We start from the raw sequence: 15,019 nt of genomic DNA, 5'->3' as shown, positions 1-15,019 counted from the left end.
TTTAAAAATTCGATTGGTTTTTAATAATTCACAACGGTCTATCGGAGTTGTGAGAATACGATTTTATAATTGCTTGTATGTTCTTTGTTTACTGCCAAATCAGAAGAGATAATAGAATGAAAAGGTGTCCCATCTTCCCCCACTCTACTGTTTATATATATAATATATAAAGTATAAATATATAAAACAAACTTTTTTTAGCCAAGTGTCACCAGTCCTATCCTTGACATCGATCTTCCTTTGGAGCAAAATCCGAGTCCGTTTGATGAAGATAAGATGGATGATGTCCTCGCAACATCCGATGCTCCAAGACCAACTCTCTCTCGTCTCCACTCGGAATTTGAGAAGTTAGAATGGCTTGGGAAGGGAGGGTATGGGGACGTGGTGAAGGTTAGACACTTTTGTACTTTATTTCTATATCTTTATATTATTGTTATGTGTTACTTCTTAGGCTTTCACTTGTTTTAATGTTTCCAAATCTTAGGTTCTCTGGCCCAAAAACATAGATATCAGCAAGGACAACGCCACCATCCTGTTTCCCACATTTTTCCCCGCTTAACCATCGTTGAACTTACAAGTGTAAAACAACATACTTGCTGATGCATGCATTTAACGCCGCATGTGGGATACAAGATGGCGTCCATTGACTCTTGTTTTTGAACAATGGCTGTCCTTACTTGTTGTATATCTATTTACTTTGCCCTAGCCTGCACTGGTATACGACTTTACCCATATCTTAGAATGGAAAGTGTATTGGCCAGAATAAAAATCATCTCAATTTGACATAAAACTCTCCTAGGTAAAGAACATAATAGACGGACGAGATTACGCAATCAAACGTATTCTACTGAACCCACATCGATCCCTGTTTAATAAAAAGATAACGAGAGAAGTGAAACTTTTGTCTCGGTTAAACCATGAGAATGTTGTCAGGTAATTCGTGTTTTATATTTTGTGGTTTATTTTCAATTACAAGGTCCTATAGTGTTGTACATTAAGGGGCCTGAGATGCAACATGAGTTGGCCTATTACCCTAGGCGAAAAGAGCTTATATATTATATCATATTAGTTATGTATTTACGTCATGATGGGACACCTAACACACCTTTAGCACAAAAGTATTCAAATATCCTGATTGTGTTTTAAAGAGTAATTAATGGTTCTATGGTGGTCGTAAAGATACGGTTTTATAATTCAATGAATGTTCTTTGTTTACAACTTAATGGGACAAAAAAATATAACGAAAAAGTGTCCTATCTTTCCCCACCCTATTATATTATTATTTTAACTTGTTGTTTGTTGATAGATATTACAACTCGTGGATTGAAACTGTTGAATGTTGGGAAGATGACGTTTCAACTAATTCATCTAACCCAACAACAACAACAACAACAAATGAAACAAAATCAAACGTATCAGATCGTATCAATTCACTTGGTTTTTATGGTAAGTAGTAGTAATATAGTTATCATATGCAGAGCATCCATATTTGTATGTAATAATGTGCTTTTAAAGTAACTTTATCTTATTTTATCTAAAACCAGTTTGATTTTATTATATATGGTGTAATAGATAGGGTAATTATACCAAGTAGTGTAAAAACAGGGGGGCTTTATCTAAAATAGTGTAAAACAAGATAATTTTATTCAAAATTCAAAACAGGCTGTTTTTTTTAAAAATGGATTAATTTTATTGGAAAATATTTCAGATAATATTGAGGTTCTAGCGCCACCTCCTGTCGCATCTAGCGTGTCAGATTGGAGCGTTTCATTGGAGGAGGTGAGTCGTTGTCGTGACGACGAGGAAGATGATGACGAAGATGTGTTCAAGACTATCTATGTGTAAGTTAAAAATTCTAGATCTGTGGTTCTTAAACTTTAAATTCTATTTTTGTAAGTTTAAAATCTGTTTCTGTAAGTTTGAATTCTATTTCTGTAAGTTTAAATTCTATTTCTGTAAGTTTAAATTCTATTTCTGTAAGTTTCAAATCTATTTTTGTAAGTTTAAATTCTAGAATCTAGATTGTAGTGTTGTGGATATACTTCCTTTTCATAGAATAGAATAGAGTAATAGAAAATAGTTCTGCTAACTGTCTAAGAAAAAAATGTTAAATATTCCAAACCTTTATTTTTAAGCTATATGTATTAAGTATTGAATTTTTTAATTGCATTTTTGGTGTTTAATGATTTATTGTACTACTATTTTATCTCCAAATGAAGGTTAGTTTACCAAAAGATCAATTTCAAAAATTTCAGCTTTTGACTTTAAAAAAAAAAACTGAAACAATTTTTTTTAAACCTAATATTTTCCAAAATATTTTTAATTTTTTTTCTTAAACGAATTCCCCCATCTTTTCAGTGACGAGGATGACTCCGAGAGCATCAAGTTTGATCACAGTGATGAAGAAGAAGATGAGATGGTGGAAGAATCAACTAATGATGGCAAAACGTCTCGGAGTGAAGAAACCACCGTCACTAGTTCCGCGTCATCAAAATCGCTTGTGACTCAGCGATTTCTATACATACAGGTACAAATTCAAACAAATAAAGATTAAAAAGTCTTTTTATAAACAAAAAAAGGAAAGTTTAAATAAAACAATCAAACAAAATAAAAACTTCAGTATAGTCTACATGTTTTTCTAATCATATGTTATTTAGTAACAGCTTGTTACAAGTTATTTATTATATGTTACAAAATCTCGCCAACCATACAATATAAAATGCATCTATATAAAGATTTTTTAGTCTGATGTTTTACATTTAAATTCAACAAAACTTAGAAAATCTGAAGGTACAAATAATTTGTACAACCGATAGTGGCAACATTAGTGTATTTTTACAGATGGAATATTGTGAGAAGAGCACACTGCGTCAAACCATTGATGCTGGCGTTTGTAATGAACCTGAGAGAATGTGGAGATTATTCAGGTGTGAATAAAAATCATCTGTTTTTACTTGTATGTTTTATTTCATACAATGACCTCATATCGCTTATAAAATACTGCAGTTCACATACTTTGTGATTTTTTTGATTACTTTTGTTTTTTGTTTGATTATAAAACCAAAATAAGTTTCCCAAATACCAAAGTTTTAAGAACCAGTGTCACAAAGGGTGTCTAATACATACTAACGTTACTTTGGGCAGAGAGCATGTGCCATTCTCTTATTACAACAACAATGAATATTTTAGTAGTCTTCATATAATAAACTTATGTTTTGTCTTTCCTTAAATAAAGTTGAACTGCATGGGGGCAGCCTTCTAATTTTTGTTATAAAAAATCAAATTATTTTTCAACAGGGAAATTCTTGAAGGATTGGTTCACGTACATGAGCAAGGCATGATCCATAGAGATCTAAAACCACAGAATATTTTCCTCGATAAAAACGACCATGTTAAGATTGGTGATTTTGGTCTTGCTACTGCACAAGCTAGAGTGGTATGTAACATTCAAATTATTTTACGCTTTATAATATTTCTTAACAGTATACAGGATTGCACTTTTAACATTACATGATTTTTTAATTATTTGGTCAATTATAGTAAATAAATACAGGCCCCATACTGGTTTTATAATTCTTTGAATGTTCTTTGTTTACTACTAACTGGGGTGGAATATAGAATAAAAAGGTGTCCCGTTTTCCCCCACGCTACTATGCATACTATATAACAGCATATTTTTGAGTATCAAATGATTGACATTTTGACCATGTTTAGACACTAGCTGACAGCTCTGAAGAGATTTCAAAATCCGAAACTGGAGACAGTGTATATTCTGGTGTGGTGGGAACTGCATTATACGTGGCACCTGAACTTATGGTTACTGGTAAAAGGTATGTAAACTATGATACAAATATTTTCAATCTGTACAATTTTTTTCTACCCTTAAAAAGGGTATATAAACTACTATATTGTAGCGGTTGCAATATGTTTTATTGCGAGCAGTAAACTAAGAAAATTTGCCGCACACACACGTTACGGGCCGCCACAATGTAAACAATGATATGACCTTTCAATATGTAAAGAATTTTTTTAAGCCTAGAAAAGGAAGATGCAAACGCCTATTTTCAATCAAACAATTTTTTCAAGCATTGAAAAAGGGTATTTGAACTATGATATGAACCTATTATCAATAAAATGTTACTTTTTTAAAGCTTTTAGAAAAAGATTGCTTTTCTACAAAAAAAAAGTGATTATTTAATATTGCATATTATTCTCTTTTTTTCCAAGCATTGACAAAAGTTTAACATTGTCCTAAATCCTTCTATATCGAAGTTTTTCACATTAATCCACATTGATTAAATATAACTGCCACATATATTATTTATCGTTATTTTTCTCCACAGATCACTGTACAGTCAAAAGGTTGACATCTACAGTGTTGGAATCATTTTCTTTGAAATGTCATTTCCTGGTATCCAAACTAAGATGGAACGAGTCAAAGTTCTTGGGAACCTTAGAACTGTAAGTAAATAAAGTAATATTAAACACAAATGTTTGCAACATATGATAACATTTTATTCCATATGGGTAAGATCCTGTAGTCTGGCATGCCATAAAACCTGAGATTTAGGCCAGAAATTGTCCATTTACCAGACACCCAGGTTGCTATGACGTATTAGTTTCAAATGACTCAGTTAGAGATATGCCTGTTTTATGTGTTTTGTCCAGGGAAACGATTGATATAAGTATCCACAAATAACACAAGTGTTCTGTTTCATACACCTTGTGCCAGCTTACGGGTTACCATGTATGTTACTTTGTGGGTGATTATTTTTGTGAAATTTTTTATTATGTATAAATATCACAGTGTATGACTGATAATTTAGTCAATCCATTAGTGACCACTGGGTTGGAGAAATTGCCGTTTAGTGTCTTGCCCAAGGACAGATAAGCCCACAATGGTAGCAACGACAAACTAAAATGTCTGGTAATGAAAAACTTCTGGCCTATACTATAGGTAAAAAAATGTTTTTCCACCCAGTCTTCCATAACCTTCCCATCTGACTTTGATGAAGCTGCCATGCCTCGTGAAGCTGAGATAACTCGATGGTGTTTGGATCACGTGCCAAACAAACGACCAACTGCATCTGAACTTCTAAAGGTAAAAGTGGATTAATCTGTGCGTCAGTAGTGTCCAGCAGTATGAAACTGTGTTTTTCCTATTTGAAATAACATTTCATCTGAACTCATAAAATGTTAATTTTATGTCAAAAATCTCAAAAAATTGTAAAAATTATAAATAAATCCAAAAAACATAATCGCCCACAAAGTAACATACTTGGTAACTCGTAAGCTGGTAAGAGGTGTTTGAAACTGAACACCCGTGTTATAACGACTGTCGTTTTCCGACCACGCGAAGATAAAGTAAGTTGCATTCATTCATTTAATATTGCTTATATAGCCTTCTTTTTTCCACCACAGTGTAGATTAGTTCCAACTCCTGTACTAGAAGAATCCAATGTACTTGAAGCAGTTCGTGAAATGTTAAGCAATCCAGACTCAAAGCCGTATAGATTAGTTATGGATGAAGTTTTCAACCAACCAGAAAACCCAACTTCATCTGTTATATACGACATTGAAATGCATAAGGTAGGTTATGATGGAAACATTTTTCATTTTAAATCAGAATTTCTTAAACTGGGATAAATTTCCTCCAGGAGCTGGGGGTAATTTTTTTGTATTTAGAGGGTAAATAAGCTACCAATCGAAATCCACATCAGCTAACGGGACAAAAAATTGTGCCAATTGCCGTACTTTACCAGACATTGAACAACTCATTGTCAAAAAGCTAGCGCATCCATCGCATTAAATATAACTGATGTAATTAGTTGATTTTTGCTTCTTAATTCATGAGCGCCGTATTACATATTGAAACTAAATGGGACAAGCATCTTTGTTAAAAGGGTAAAGCATATAACAAACTTTAAGAACCACTGCTTTAAATGCTTATGTGTAGAATACCTCAACTCTCAACTGACTGTTTTTGTATTTTGTAGAAAAAAACAAACAAACATATCACAACACCATAAAATTAAATTGCTATTTTTGATAAACCAGCTCAGGTGTTGCCGACTAAATTTGACATAACTATTTTTGTACGCACAAAAAAGTTTTGCAATAATTTTCACAAAGTTAGAATACTACTAAGTTACATTTTTCTTATCACTTCTATTGTAATACTTATTCCAGTCTATCCCTTTTAAAGTCTGTCACTGCTTTTCTGTCTAAAACAGCTGTACTTTGACCATACATATCCATTTTCTACAGAAACATTTTTCTGAGACACAGAATGTCGCACAACAGCAAACATTTGACATTATATCTTCCCTACTACGTTGCCATGGAGCTGTGCGGGTCAATCCTCCGCTCTTGTTACCTAAATGTGGTTCAGAGAATGATGCAAATGAAGCTGCAGTGCTAATAGGGGTTGGCGGTAATGTCGTATCACTGCCTTATATTCTAAGGGTAGGTTATTTATACGTTTGTTCATTTTTCTCTTTGTTTCTAATTTGTTAAGTTCTTGCTAAGATGAGAAACCTTTAACACATAAAATTCGATTAACCTGATCATGTTTTAAACAATTTACAACGGTCTAATGGAGCCATGGGCATACAGTTTTATAATTCTTTGAATGTTTCTTGTTTACTAACAAATAGGGAGAGGAAAATAGGATGAAAAGATGTCTCATCTTCTCCCATCCTACTATAGGTCTAACTAATACTATAATATATATATAAAAGTAATACAGGCATCCTGATCGAGTTTTAAACAATTAACCATCTATGGAAGCCGTGAAGATATAGTTTAATAGTTATTTGAATGTTCTTTGTTTACTACCAAATGGGACGAAAAAATAGAATAAAAATGTGTCCCATCTTCCCCCACTCTACTATATATGTTTCTGATGCCCAGCAGTAACAGTTTATGCATAAATAAGTTACATGCATTTATTTATTCATTCAGATTCCACTGGCTCGTTTTATTCTGTGTAAAGGAATCACAAACATTAAAACTTACGCCATTGAAAAAGTTTTCCGAGCAAGAAAATATGCGAGGTCCCGACCTAAGGAATTATGGGAATGTTCGTTTGACATCATTTCCCCCTCAGTGGGAGGGTAAGGCTAACTTTTTTTATAAACTAGGCATATAATTTTTTTAAATAAAAAATTCAAATAATAATAACATACGGTTAACTTGTTTTAATAATTTTTTTATTGCTTTTTCACTACATTACTGCATTTTCTGTAGTACAATAAAAGTAGCACACTGTAATATTAGCACATAATATAATTTTTGGAGTGTAAAAGTTATTTGTCGATACAGAGCCAAAAATCTAACTTCCAGGATAATTAAAATAAACAAAAAATCAAGTATTTTGTAAAATACTAGTGTTAACAATTTGTTTCCTAACTTTGAACTTGCTTGACTTTCTTGCAGTCTCGCTCCCGACGCGGAAGTGATCTCTGTTGTTTCCGAGATCATCTCCCAATTCCCATCTCTCTCCTCCCAGAAGTACGAGGTTCGGATCAACCACTTATTGGCGCTAGAGTCAATACTAACATACTGTGGTCTCGATGAAAGCCACCACACGGAGGCGCTCAATGCACTCGCTTCATGCAGTGGCCTCTCTAAAACACAGGTAACTGCTTACCTTATAATGTTAACTTCACTAACTCTTTGTAGGTGATAGAGAGCTATTATACGTTATGACTATCACATGTATCTGCCATAGCCTATAATGTTAATGTATTTTTTGAGATTTCACAAGCCGACCCACAGAACATATATGCTTGTACAGGTTGTGTACTTACGCACACTTTTCTTCCAATTAGAACTTGTTAGTTAAATGTTATTTACTTAATATTTTACATTGTATCGTCTGTAGGGTGTAACGGTCATGCCTTTTATCCCAAACATTCTTTCTCTCTTTTTTATCAATAAGCGTGTTTTTAACAACTGTTATTTCACCGATACTACCTTTTTTTCGCTTTTATAAACTACATTGTTCTTCATTATCGTGACCAAGAAGATGAAATAAGTTTCATTCATGCATTGAGCACAATGTTTGTATTTTATTATATTACCACTACATTCTCCTCACACCACCATAATCAACCTGTTCTCCTCACAGCTCCACAACTGCATCAACAGCTTGCCTCTCAATGCTCAACAGGTTGCTTCCCTTCTTACATTCATCCAAGTCCAAGGCCCGCTGTCCCGGGTTCAAACCTCGCTGCGGTCGATTACCCGGAACAAGCACTCACCCGCGTCGTCCAGAGCACGACAGGCGCTCCACGAACTCGAAGCTCTTCGGAAAAATCTTGATTCTTTAAACTTGACACTACCTGTTGTGTTTGATCTTGGTTATTCTCATAAACACCACAACCATTATAATGGCATCATATTTAAAGTAAGATTTTGTGAAAAAAAGAATAGAGACCGGTTATTAGTATTTTATACAAAATAATCGTGTTATAAAAAAGTTATTATGATCCATGAAAGATTTTTTATTTTTTGTAACCTTTTTGTAGACAGAGTATATGTGACCGTTTTAGTACAAGTTTTTCCCAGCATTTAACATTGCTCTTCTGGGTATACCCTGACAATAAATTACATTTTCCCCCCGAAATGTAAACATATGCTTGGGCAACTGCAATAAACCTTTATTTTCTCCATTAAAATCATTTTGTTTTGTTTTTACATGCTTTCCAACCTAATTTTTTCTAGAAGTCAGTGACACACTTTTTTATGTATAAAACCTTGTTTTTCTTTCAGGTTTCAGCGGAAATCCAAAAGAAAAAAAGGACAGCAATTGATGTGTTGGCCATCGGTGGTCGATATGATAAACTGCTCACAACCATGTCTGTATTCAACATGTATGACAGAGATGGGGAACAGAAGTTAACACCTAAGCATGCTGTGGGTGTTAGTATTGCTGTGGAGAAAGTAGGTGTTGAATCTAAATGATGGCTTTTTATTTTGGATAATAACCAACAAATGGTAGTATTAGCACTAAAAAACAAGGCTAAATTAACAAATTCTGAATATCTGAAGATGAGTAGTGTTATGGGTGTTTAATTTAAATTAAGGGCAAGTCTGTGTGTTATATTAAATTGTACACATTCGAATAAAATATGTAAAACGGGTGCCCTATGATGTTATTTAGACTTTAAATAGCTGCCTACTTTTGCATTCTGTCATATTGTTTTTTATACAGATTGTAGGATCCGTAATGGAAGAAAACAATCTTCCCAGCTCAACAAGTATGAGTGGCAGCAACGACCCCACTGTGACATCACAATTATCCCACCACGCTGCAGTTGACGTGTTGGTTTGTTCTGTCGGGCGAACTCTTCTGTTGCACGAACGATTGAGGGTTGTAAGATCTCTATGGGAGGCCTCGATAGCAGCAGAAACCGTTTATGATCGCGGAGCAATGGAATCAATGCAAGAAGTGCAGGTATAATCAAGTAAATGACAAAATGAATGTAACTTATTTATCCTCGTGGGGCCAGAAAACAACAGTCACTATAAGTAACACAAGTGTATTGTTTCATACACCCCGTGCCAGCTTACAAGCTACCAATATGTTACTTTGTGGATGATTATTTTTTTTGTTTCGTAAATATAACTTTAAATTTGCTTATCTTAATTATTGTTTTACTATTTTGTTTATTACTTCAACCCACAGGAGAAAGCTCAAGAAAGGGGGATCCGCCATCTTGTATTTTTAAGCGAGAAAGAAAGTGGCTCCCCGTTAGTACGATCATTGACGCACGACCCGCTGTTACGCTCTACTGAACGCAGAGTACCGCTGGATCAGTTGGTGGATTATTTGTTAAAACGATTGAAAGAAGTTGAATCAACTGTATCAATGTAAATATATTATTTTGAAATGATATTTTATATATTATAACTTTTAATTCGCCCTAAAAAGTTGCATTCATTCAACTTAAATGTAACTTTTTATTTATCTTTATTCTTTTCAAGAGGGTTTCTATTACATGGTATTTTTTCTTTAAAATTTGGAAAAAAAATTTTAAAAACTTTTGAAACTTAGAAAAATTAAGAAAAATTAGGAAATTTTTCTTCTTTAGGAAATCTTCCTCATCGGGGTTCTCTGCATCACACGAGTCCTCCACTGTTACCATGACGAACAATAGTGCTCGTCAAATCAGCATCGAGGTTGTTCCTCCCGAGAAACTTGCCTCACATTTAAGGAAGAGATATGAGTCTGAAGTTATGACCAAACTTACAAGTCTACCTATGATGTCCCACATTCAATCTAAAGCTCAAATTTGTGCCCTTGCGGTAATTGCGTGAAAATATGCAAATTTTTACTGATTTTTTTGGTCTTTATGCTGCTTATACTACTGCTTTTTTTGTTATTTCTTCGTTTAAAATCTGTTAAATTTAATTTTGTTTTTAAATATTTTGAATCCTTTTATCAAATGCAAGATTTGGAAATAAACTTATGTTTTGTTTAGGTTGAACTGCCATCACCAGTTATGAAGAGCATGGGATGTGCTCTTGATCTTTCTCACTCTGAGGAAGAGTTTAACTCTTCTCTTGCCCATCATCTACACACTGTATCCAAGTATAAAAAATACTTGTCCTATATCGCTGAGAGAATTTGCGAGGCAAAATTCGAACGAGAGTAAGTCAGGAGAATTTTTCTTGAAAAATTCACTTTTTGTTAGTTTGCATCAAAGTTAACTGAATGGAAAGTTTACTTTTGTTGGGGGAGTTAATACAAAAAAAGCTTACTTTTGCTTTGTAGTACAGAAGCAACCACAATATAAAGTTTGTTTCTACAAAATAACTTGTTTTTTTTGTATTACAGAATGACTTTCATCATTCTTTACAGCTACAAAGACCATGGCTACTGTCTTTTGATATGAGTTCCTAAGAAACTCATCAGATGGTACAATAGAGTGTAACAATGTGTACCTCGTGTTTTAGTTTATTTTTGTTCCAACATATAAAGACGTTTTAGTGTCACTTGAGCAATCATGTGTTTGTTTTACTGATTTTCCAGCTTGTAGCCATTTTTGCAACTTGCGCCTTTGCTTTTGTATTATTGCGTTTATGCTCTCAAATACACCATAATATAAACTATTAGACTGTTAAAACATCCAGTTTGTGCTTGAAACATCCAAGTATTGAAGAGTAGTAGGACATTTAAAAAGAGATTTAGAATTACAAATTTGTCAGGTTTGTGTAAAAGAGTAATAAAGGCTAAGAGAGAGAGGTGTTTTATTTGTCTAGGTGTAAATATTCTTGACGAGGGCATAGTGATAAAGTGGGTAGAAACAAAGATTTAATCTCTTTGGGCAGAAGCACATATTTTCGAAAACTGAACGTTTTATACGTTGTCTATGAAATGCGCCGGCGAGTTGGTCACGGTCTAGTGATTTGCATTGCCATTGGGATTTCCAAACCCATCATCAGGGGCAGATAACCTCACGGTGTTGCGACGTCATTGATTATAAACCAACGTTTGAATATTTCAATTCAATTTCTCATTGTACGTTTGTAGGATCTTGTAAGCAGGTTAACAACAGGTTGCTTGCTTTGGTCTGATTTATTTTTGTTTTGAAAGAATCAAAGTCGAGGCACAACTTAAAGAATGATTTCATCAAAGGTTATCGCAGCTCTTGGAAGGACTTTGCCTCAAGCAGCGAAAAATGTACGTGATTGCTTTTGTATGGTATATTTAACATCGTAAGACTGTTGTTGGTCCGCCATATGGAAATATAACGTTGCTGTGAATTTATAAACGTTGAAATTGTGAATTTGTGGCAATATAAGGTTGCTGTAAACTTATGAACATTGGAATTGTGAATTAGCATTAATATTCTATCAAGAACACCCTGCGTCCGAGGGTTTTTGTTTCGGTTTATGCATTTACAAGTTACAACTATGCGTATTATTTGTAGGTAACTTAGTTGCGACATAGAAATAATTTCATTTTATCTCCACAGGCCACCAACACATTAAAAGCTGCCAGCTTCGTTGCTGCAAGAAACTTGTCAACTTCCAGACCTAACCATGCTGAAAAACAAGGCAAATAACCTGTTATGTATCAAACTAAACCTGTGAAAACCTGGCCGTGCTTAGTTCCCTAAAGCTACCCAATTTCTTATATCATGTAACCCTTGCAGATTTTTATTTTTCTCAATGTAAAAGTTAGGAATTGCTTTACTAGAAGCTGTGGTCCATTTTTCACCTTAAAGTAAAATTAAAATGAACCTATGCATTATTACAGGAGCTGCAGAGCTTTCTTCCATTCTTGAACAAAGAATTCTTGGAACTGCACCATCTGAAGATCTCACTGAAACGGGAAGAGTTCTAACCATTGGTGACGGCATTGCTCGTGTTCATGGACTTCGTAACATCCAAGCTGAAGAGATGGTGGAATTTGAAAGTGGATTAAAGGTATAAACAAACCAACTCTGAAAAAAAACTTTTGTTTAGATTGGTGAAACTTTTGTTTAAATTGGAGGCATAGTTGTTTAATGTTTGGTGCAACTTTTAGAGGTTTTTAATGCTGATTTAATATGCAAAGTTTTATGTGTTTATGTCTTAAATTACATACCTATTTTGTTAATCTAATACCATAGAGTTATTGTAGTATGGTAATTTAATTTCACTGCTTTGTTTATATTGTCATGAAATTTCTGTTGCAATATAGTGTGCTTAGTTAAGTATTTCCATATTCTACAACTTAACTATAGAAATATAATCATAACTTGTTTATTTTTTCAGGGTATGGCTTTGAACTTGGAAAAGGACAACGTTGGTATTGTGGTGTTTGGTAACGATAGAAACATCAAGGAGGGCGACACTGTCAAACGTACTGGAGCCATCGTGGATGTTCCTGTTGGTGAAGAAATTCTTGGACGAGTTGTGGATGCTCTTGGTAACCCCCTCGATGGAAAGGTGCGTAATTTAACCTATTTAACATTACCCAAATACATAATCTGGAAAATGTAACTCAAATGGATTTATATAGTCATATTTTTTTTTTCAGATTTGATTGGCAACTGTAATAAAAGTTTGTTTTGCTTTTTTGAGACCTTTAAACCAATGCATACTGGCTGTGTAAAATGTAAACATGTTAACTAGATATTAAAGGGATATATTGAGATTTTTACCATGTTTTCAATATAGATTGGTTTGATGTATTTTCCCTGTTACCTGTAACCTGACTTTATCTTATCTCAGGGTCCCTTGAACACCAAACTCCGCAGAAGAGTTGACATCAAAGCTCCGGGTATTATTGCTCGTGTTAGTGTGAGCGAACCAATGCAAACTGGGTTGAAGGCCATTGATTCACTTGTGCCTATTGGTCGTGGACAGAGAGAACTGATCATTGGTGACAGGCAGACTGGGTAAATAAACCACTTTGCCCTAATCTATTCTATGTTCCCTAATTGTATGTACATTTTTTACCCCATTTTATATATATTGTACAATTTTTTGATTTATAATATTATTTTTTTTTTCTTTATAACTACATTGGCTTTCTCTGGTGCTGTGGGTCTGATTTAGCGTTTGGGTACTACTGGTAAACAGGTAAAATGGTTTGTAGCTTTCTGGGTGTTGGGTAATATGCCTACTTTTGAGTGCCATACTGCCATGCTGTGGGACTTTACCCACATAGATTAGGATCAGCACTCTACTTTCTAGGCAAAGTTTTTGAACTTTTACACAGTTTATCTTTCAATTTGTTTTTACAGTAAAACCGCAGTTGCCATTGATACCATCATCAACCAAAAGCGATTCAACGTTGGAACTGATGAGAAGAAGAAATTATATTGTATCTATGTTGCTGTCGGACAGAAACAATCCACCATCACCCAACTTATTCAACGACTTGAGAGCACTGGTAAGCTGCTGTTGAAACTTTGTTTTGTACTTAATAAGCAAATTGGGTGTTAATATTTGTTCTTAGCAAAACACCTGTGGTCACTAACTGATTGTCTGTTAGTGTCACACTGTAGTTGGTTTGGGTAATATGAAAACTTTGACCTAAATCTCTAGTTCCATGACAAGACCTCACCCATGTAGAATACAATATCATAAAATTGCAATGGTTTTGTTTTAAAGTTTTGTTTTTTTGTTAATTTTGGTTGTCTGTTGCTGTCGCACTGTAGGTGTTTTGGTAATGTGAAAACTCTGGCTTAAATTACCAAAACGAGACCTCACCCATGTAGAATACAATATCATGAAATTGCAATTTTTTGTGTTAAATTTTTGTTAATTTTGAACAGACTCCATGAAATACTCGATTGTGGTTGTTGCATCTGCTGCATACGCTGCACCCCTTCAATATCTTGCTCCATACTCTGCTACTTCCATGGGTGAATACTTCCGTGACAACGGCAAGCATGCTCTCATCATCTATGACGATTTGTCAAAACAGGTAACAAACTACTGGCCAAGATTTTCGGTCCTTGATTTATTGCATAAAACTGGGTGCACTACAAAAATCGTTCAGTTATGGCATAATATGCATGAGTAGGATAGTATTTTATCATGCAAGACACAAACACACAAAACTTACAATACACCTGAAAATTCCTAGCATAGCCAAGTACACTACATTTGCCACATTATTCAAACATTAAAAAGACAAGTGTATTTTAACATTGGCACCACCCTGGATTTTGTGATAGATTTAACGCTTTGATTAGACATAAAAATGTGCTCCGCGTTTCATATTTACTAAATTTAATTCAATAATTTCAATTTTTATACCAGGCTGTTGCGTACCGTCAAATGTCTCTTTTGTTGAGACGACCCCCCGGTCGTGAGGCTTTCCCTGGTGATGTCTTCTATCTTCACTCTCGTCTCCTGGAGCGAGCAGCTAAGATGAGCGATGCTTTCGGAGGTGGTTCTCTCACTGCCCTCCCAGTTATTGAGACACAAGCTGGTGATGTGTCCGCATACATTCCAACCAATGTCATCTCCATTACTGATGGACAGGTGAGGTCTAACATGTTATATAGTGAGT

At 34.4% G+C, this 15,019-nt stretch overlaps 1 protein-coding gene across 6 annotated transcripts in view; it reads left to right on the top strand.

Annotated features, from left to right (window-relative positions):
- The window catches only part of LOC100187226 (eIF-2-alpha kinase GCN2), a 27,314-nt gene that overhangs the window by 9,749 nt on the left and 2,546 nt on the right, over window positions 1-15,019 (top strand). For 2 of the 6 annotated variants that reach the window (XM_018813632.2, XM_018813629.2), the window contains 16 exons: window positions 2,842-2,927; window positions 3,298-3,436; window positions 3,715-3,830; window positions 4,344-4,461; window positions 4,982-5,101; window positions 5,422-5,589; window positions 6,268-6,465; window positions 6,964-7,115; window positions 7,438-7,639; window positions 8,132-8,410; window positions 8,776-8,946; window positions 9,218-9,460; window positions 9,692-9,876; window positions 10,098-10,311; window positions 10,488-10,657; window positions 10,844-11,118. In XM_018813632.2, the coding sequence (XP_018669177.1) occupies window positions 2,842-2,927; window positions 3,298-3,436; window positions 3,715-3,830; window positions 4,344-4,461; window positions 4,982-5,101; window positions 5,422-5,589; window positions 6,268-6,465; window positions 6,964-7,115; window positions 7,438-7,639; window positions 8,132-8,410; window positions 8,776-8,946; window positions 9,218-9,460; window positions 9,692-9,876; window positions 10,098-10,311; window positions 10,488-10,657; window positions 10,844-10,901 (2,619 nt within the window). In that variant the 3' untranslated portion in view covers window positions 10,902-11,118. Of the gene's footprint in view, window positions 1-201; window positions 391-799; window positions 934-1,306; window positions 1,447-1,708; window positions 1,842-2,358; window positions 2,528-2,841; window positions 2,928-3,297; window positions 3,437-3,714; window positions 3,831-4,343; window positions 4,462-4,981; window positions 5,102-5,421; window positions 5,590-6,267; window positions 6,466-6,963; window positions 7,116-7,437; window positions 7,640-8,131; window positions 8,411-8,775; window positions 8,947-9,217; window positions 9,461-9,691; window positions 9,877-10,097; window positions 10,312-10,487; window positions 10,658-10,843; window positions 11,119-15,019 lie in introns of those variants that run through there. The other 4 variants (XM_026836280.1, XM_026836279.1, XR_003396276.1 and 1 more) reach the window with 4 other exon arrangements.

This window comes from Ciona intestinalis, chromosome 10, assembly GCF_000224145.3.
Source record: "Ciona intestinalis chromosome 10, KH, whole genome shotgun sequence".
In the NCBI taxonomy this organism is placed as follows: domain Eukaryota; kingdom Metazoa; phylum Chordata; class Ascidiacea; order Phlebobranchia; family Cionidae; genus Ciona; species Ciona intestinalis.
Note: the sequence above shows the minus strand (reverse complement) of the source record. Positions and strands in the feature narration are given on the sequence as shown.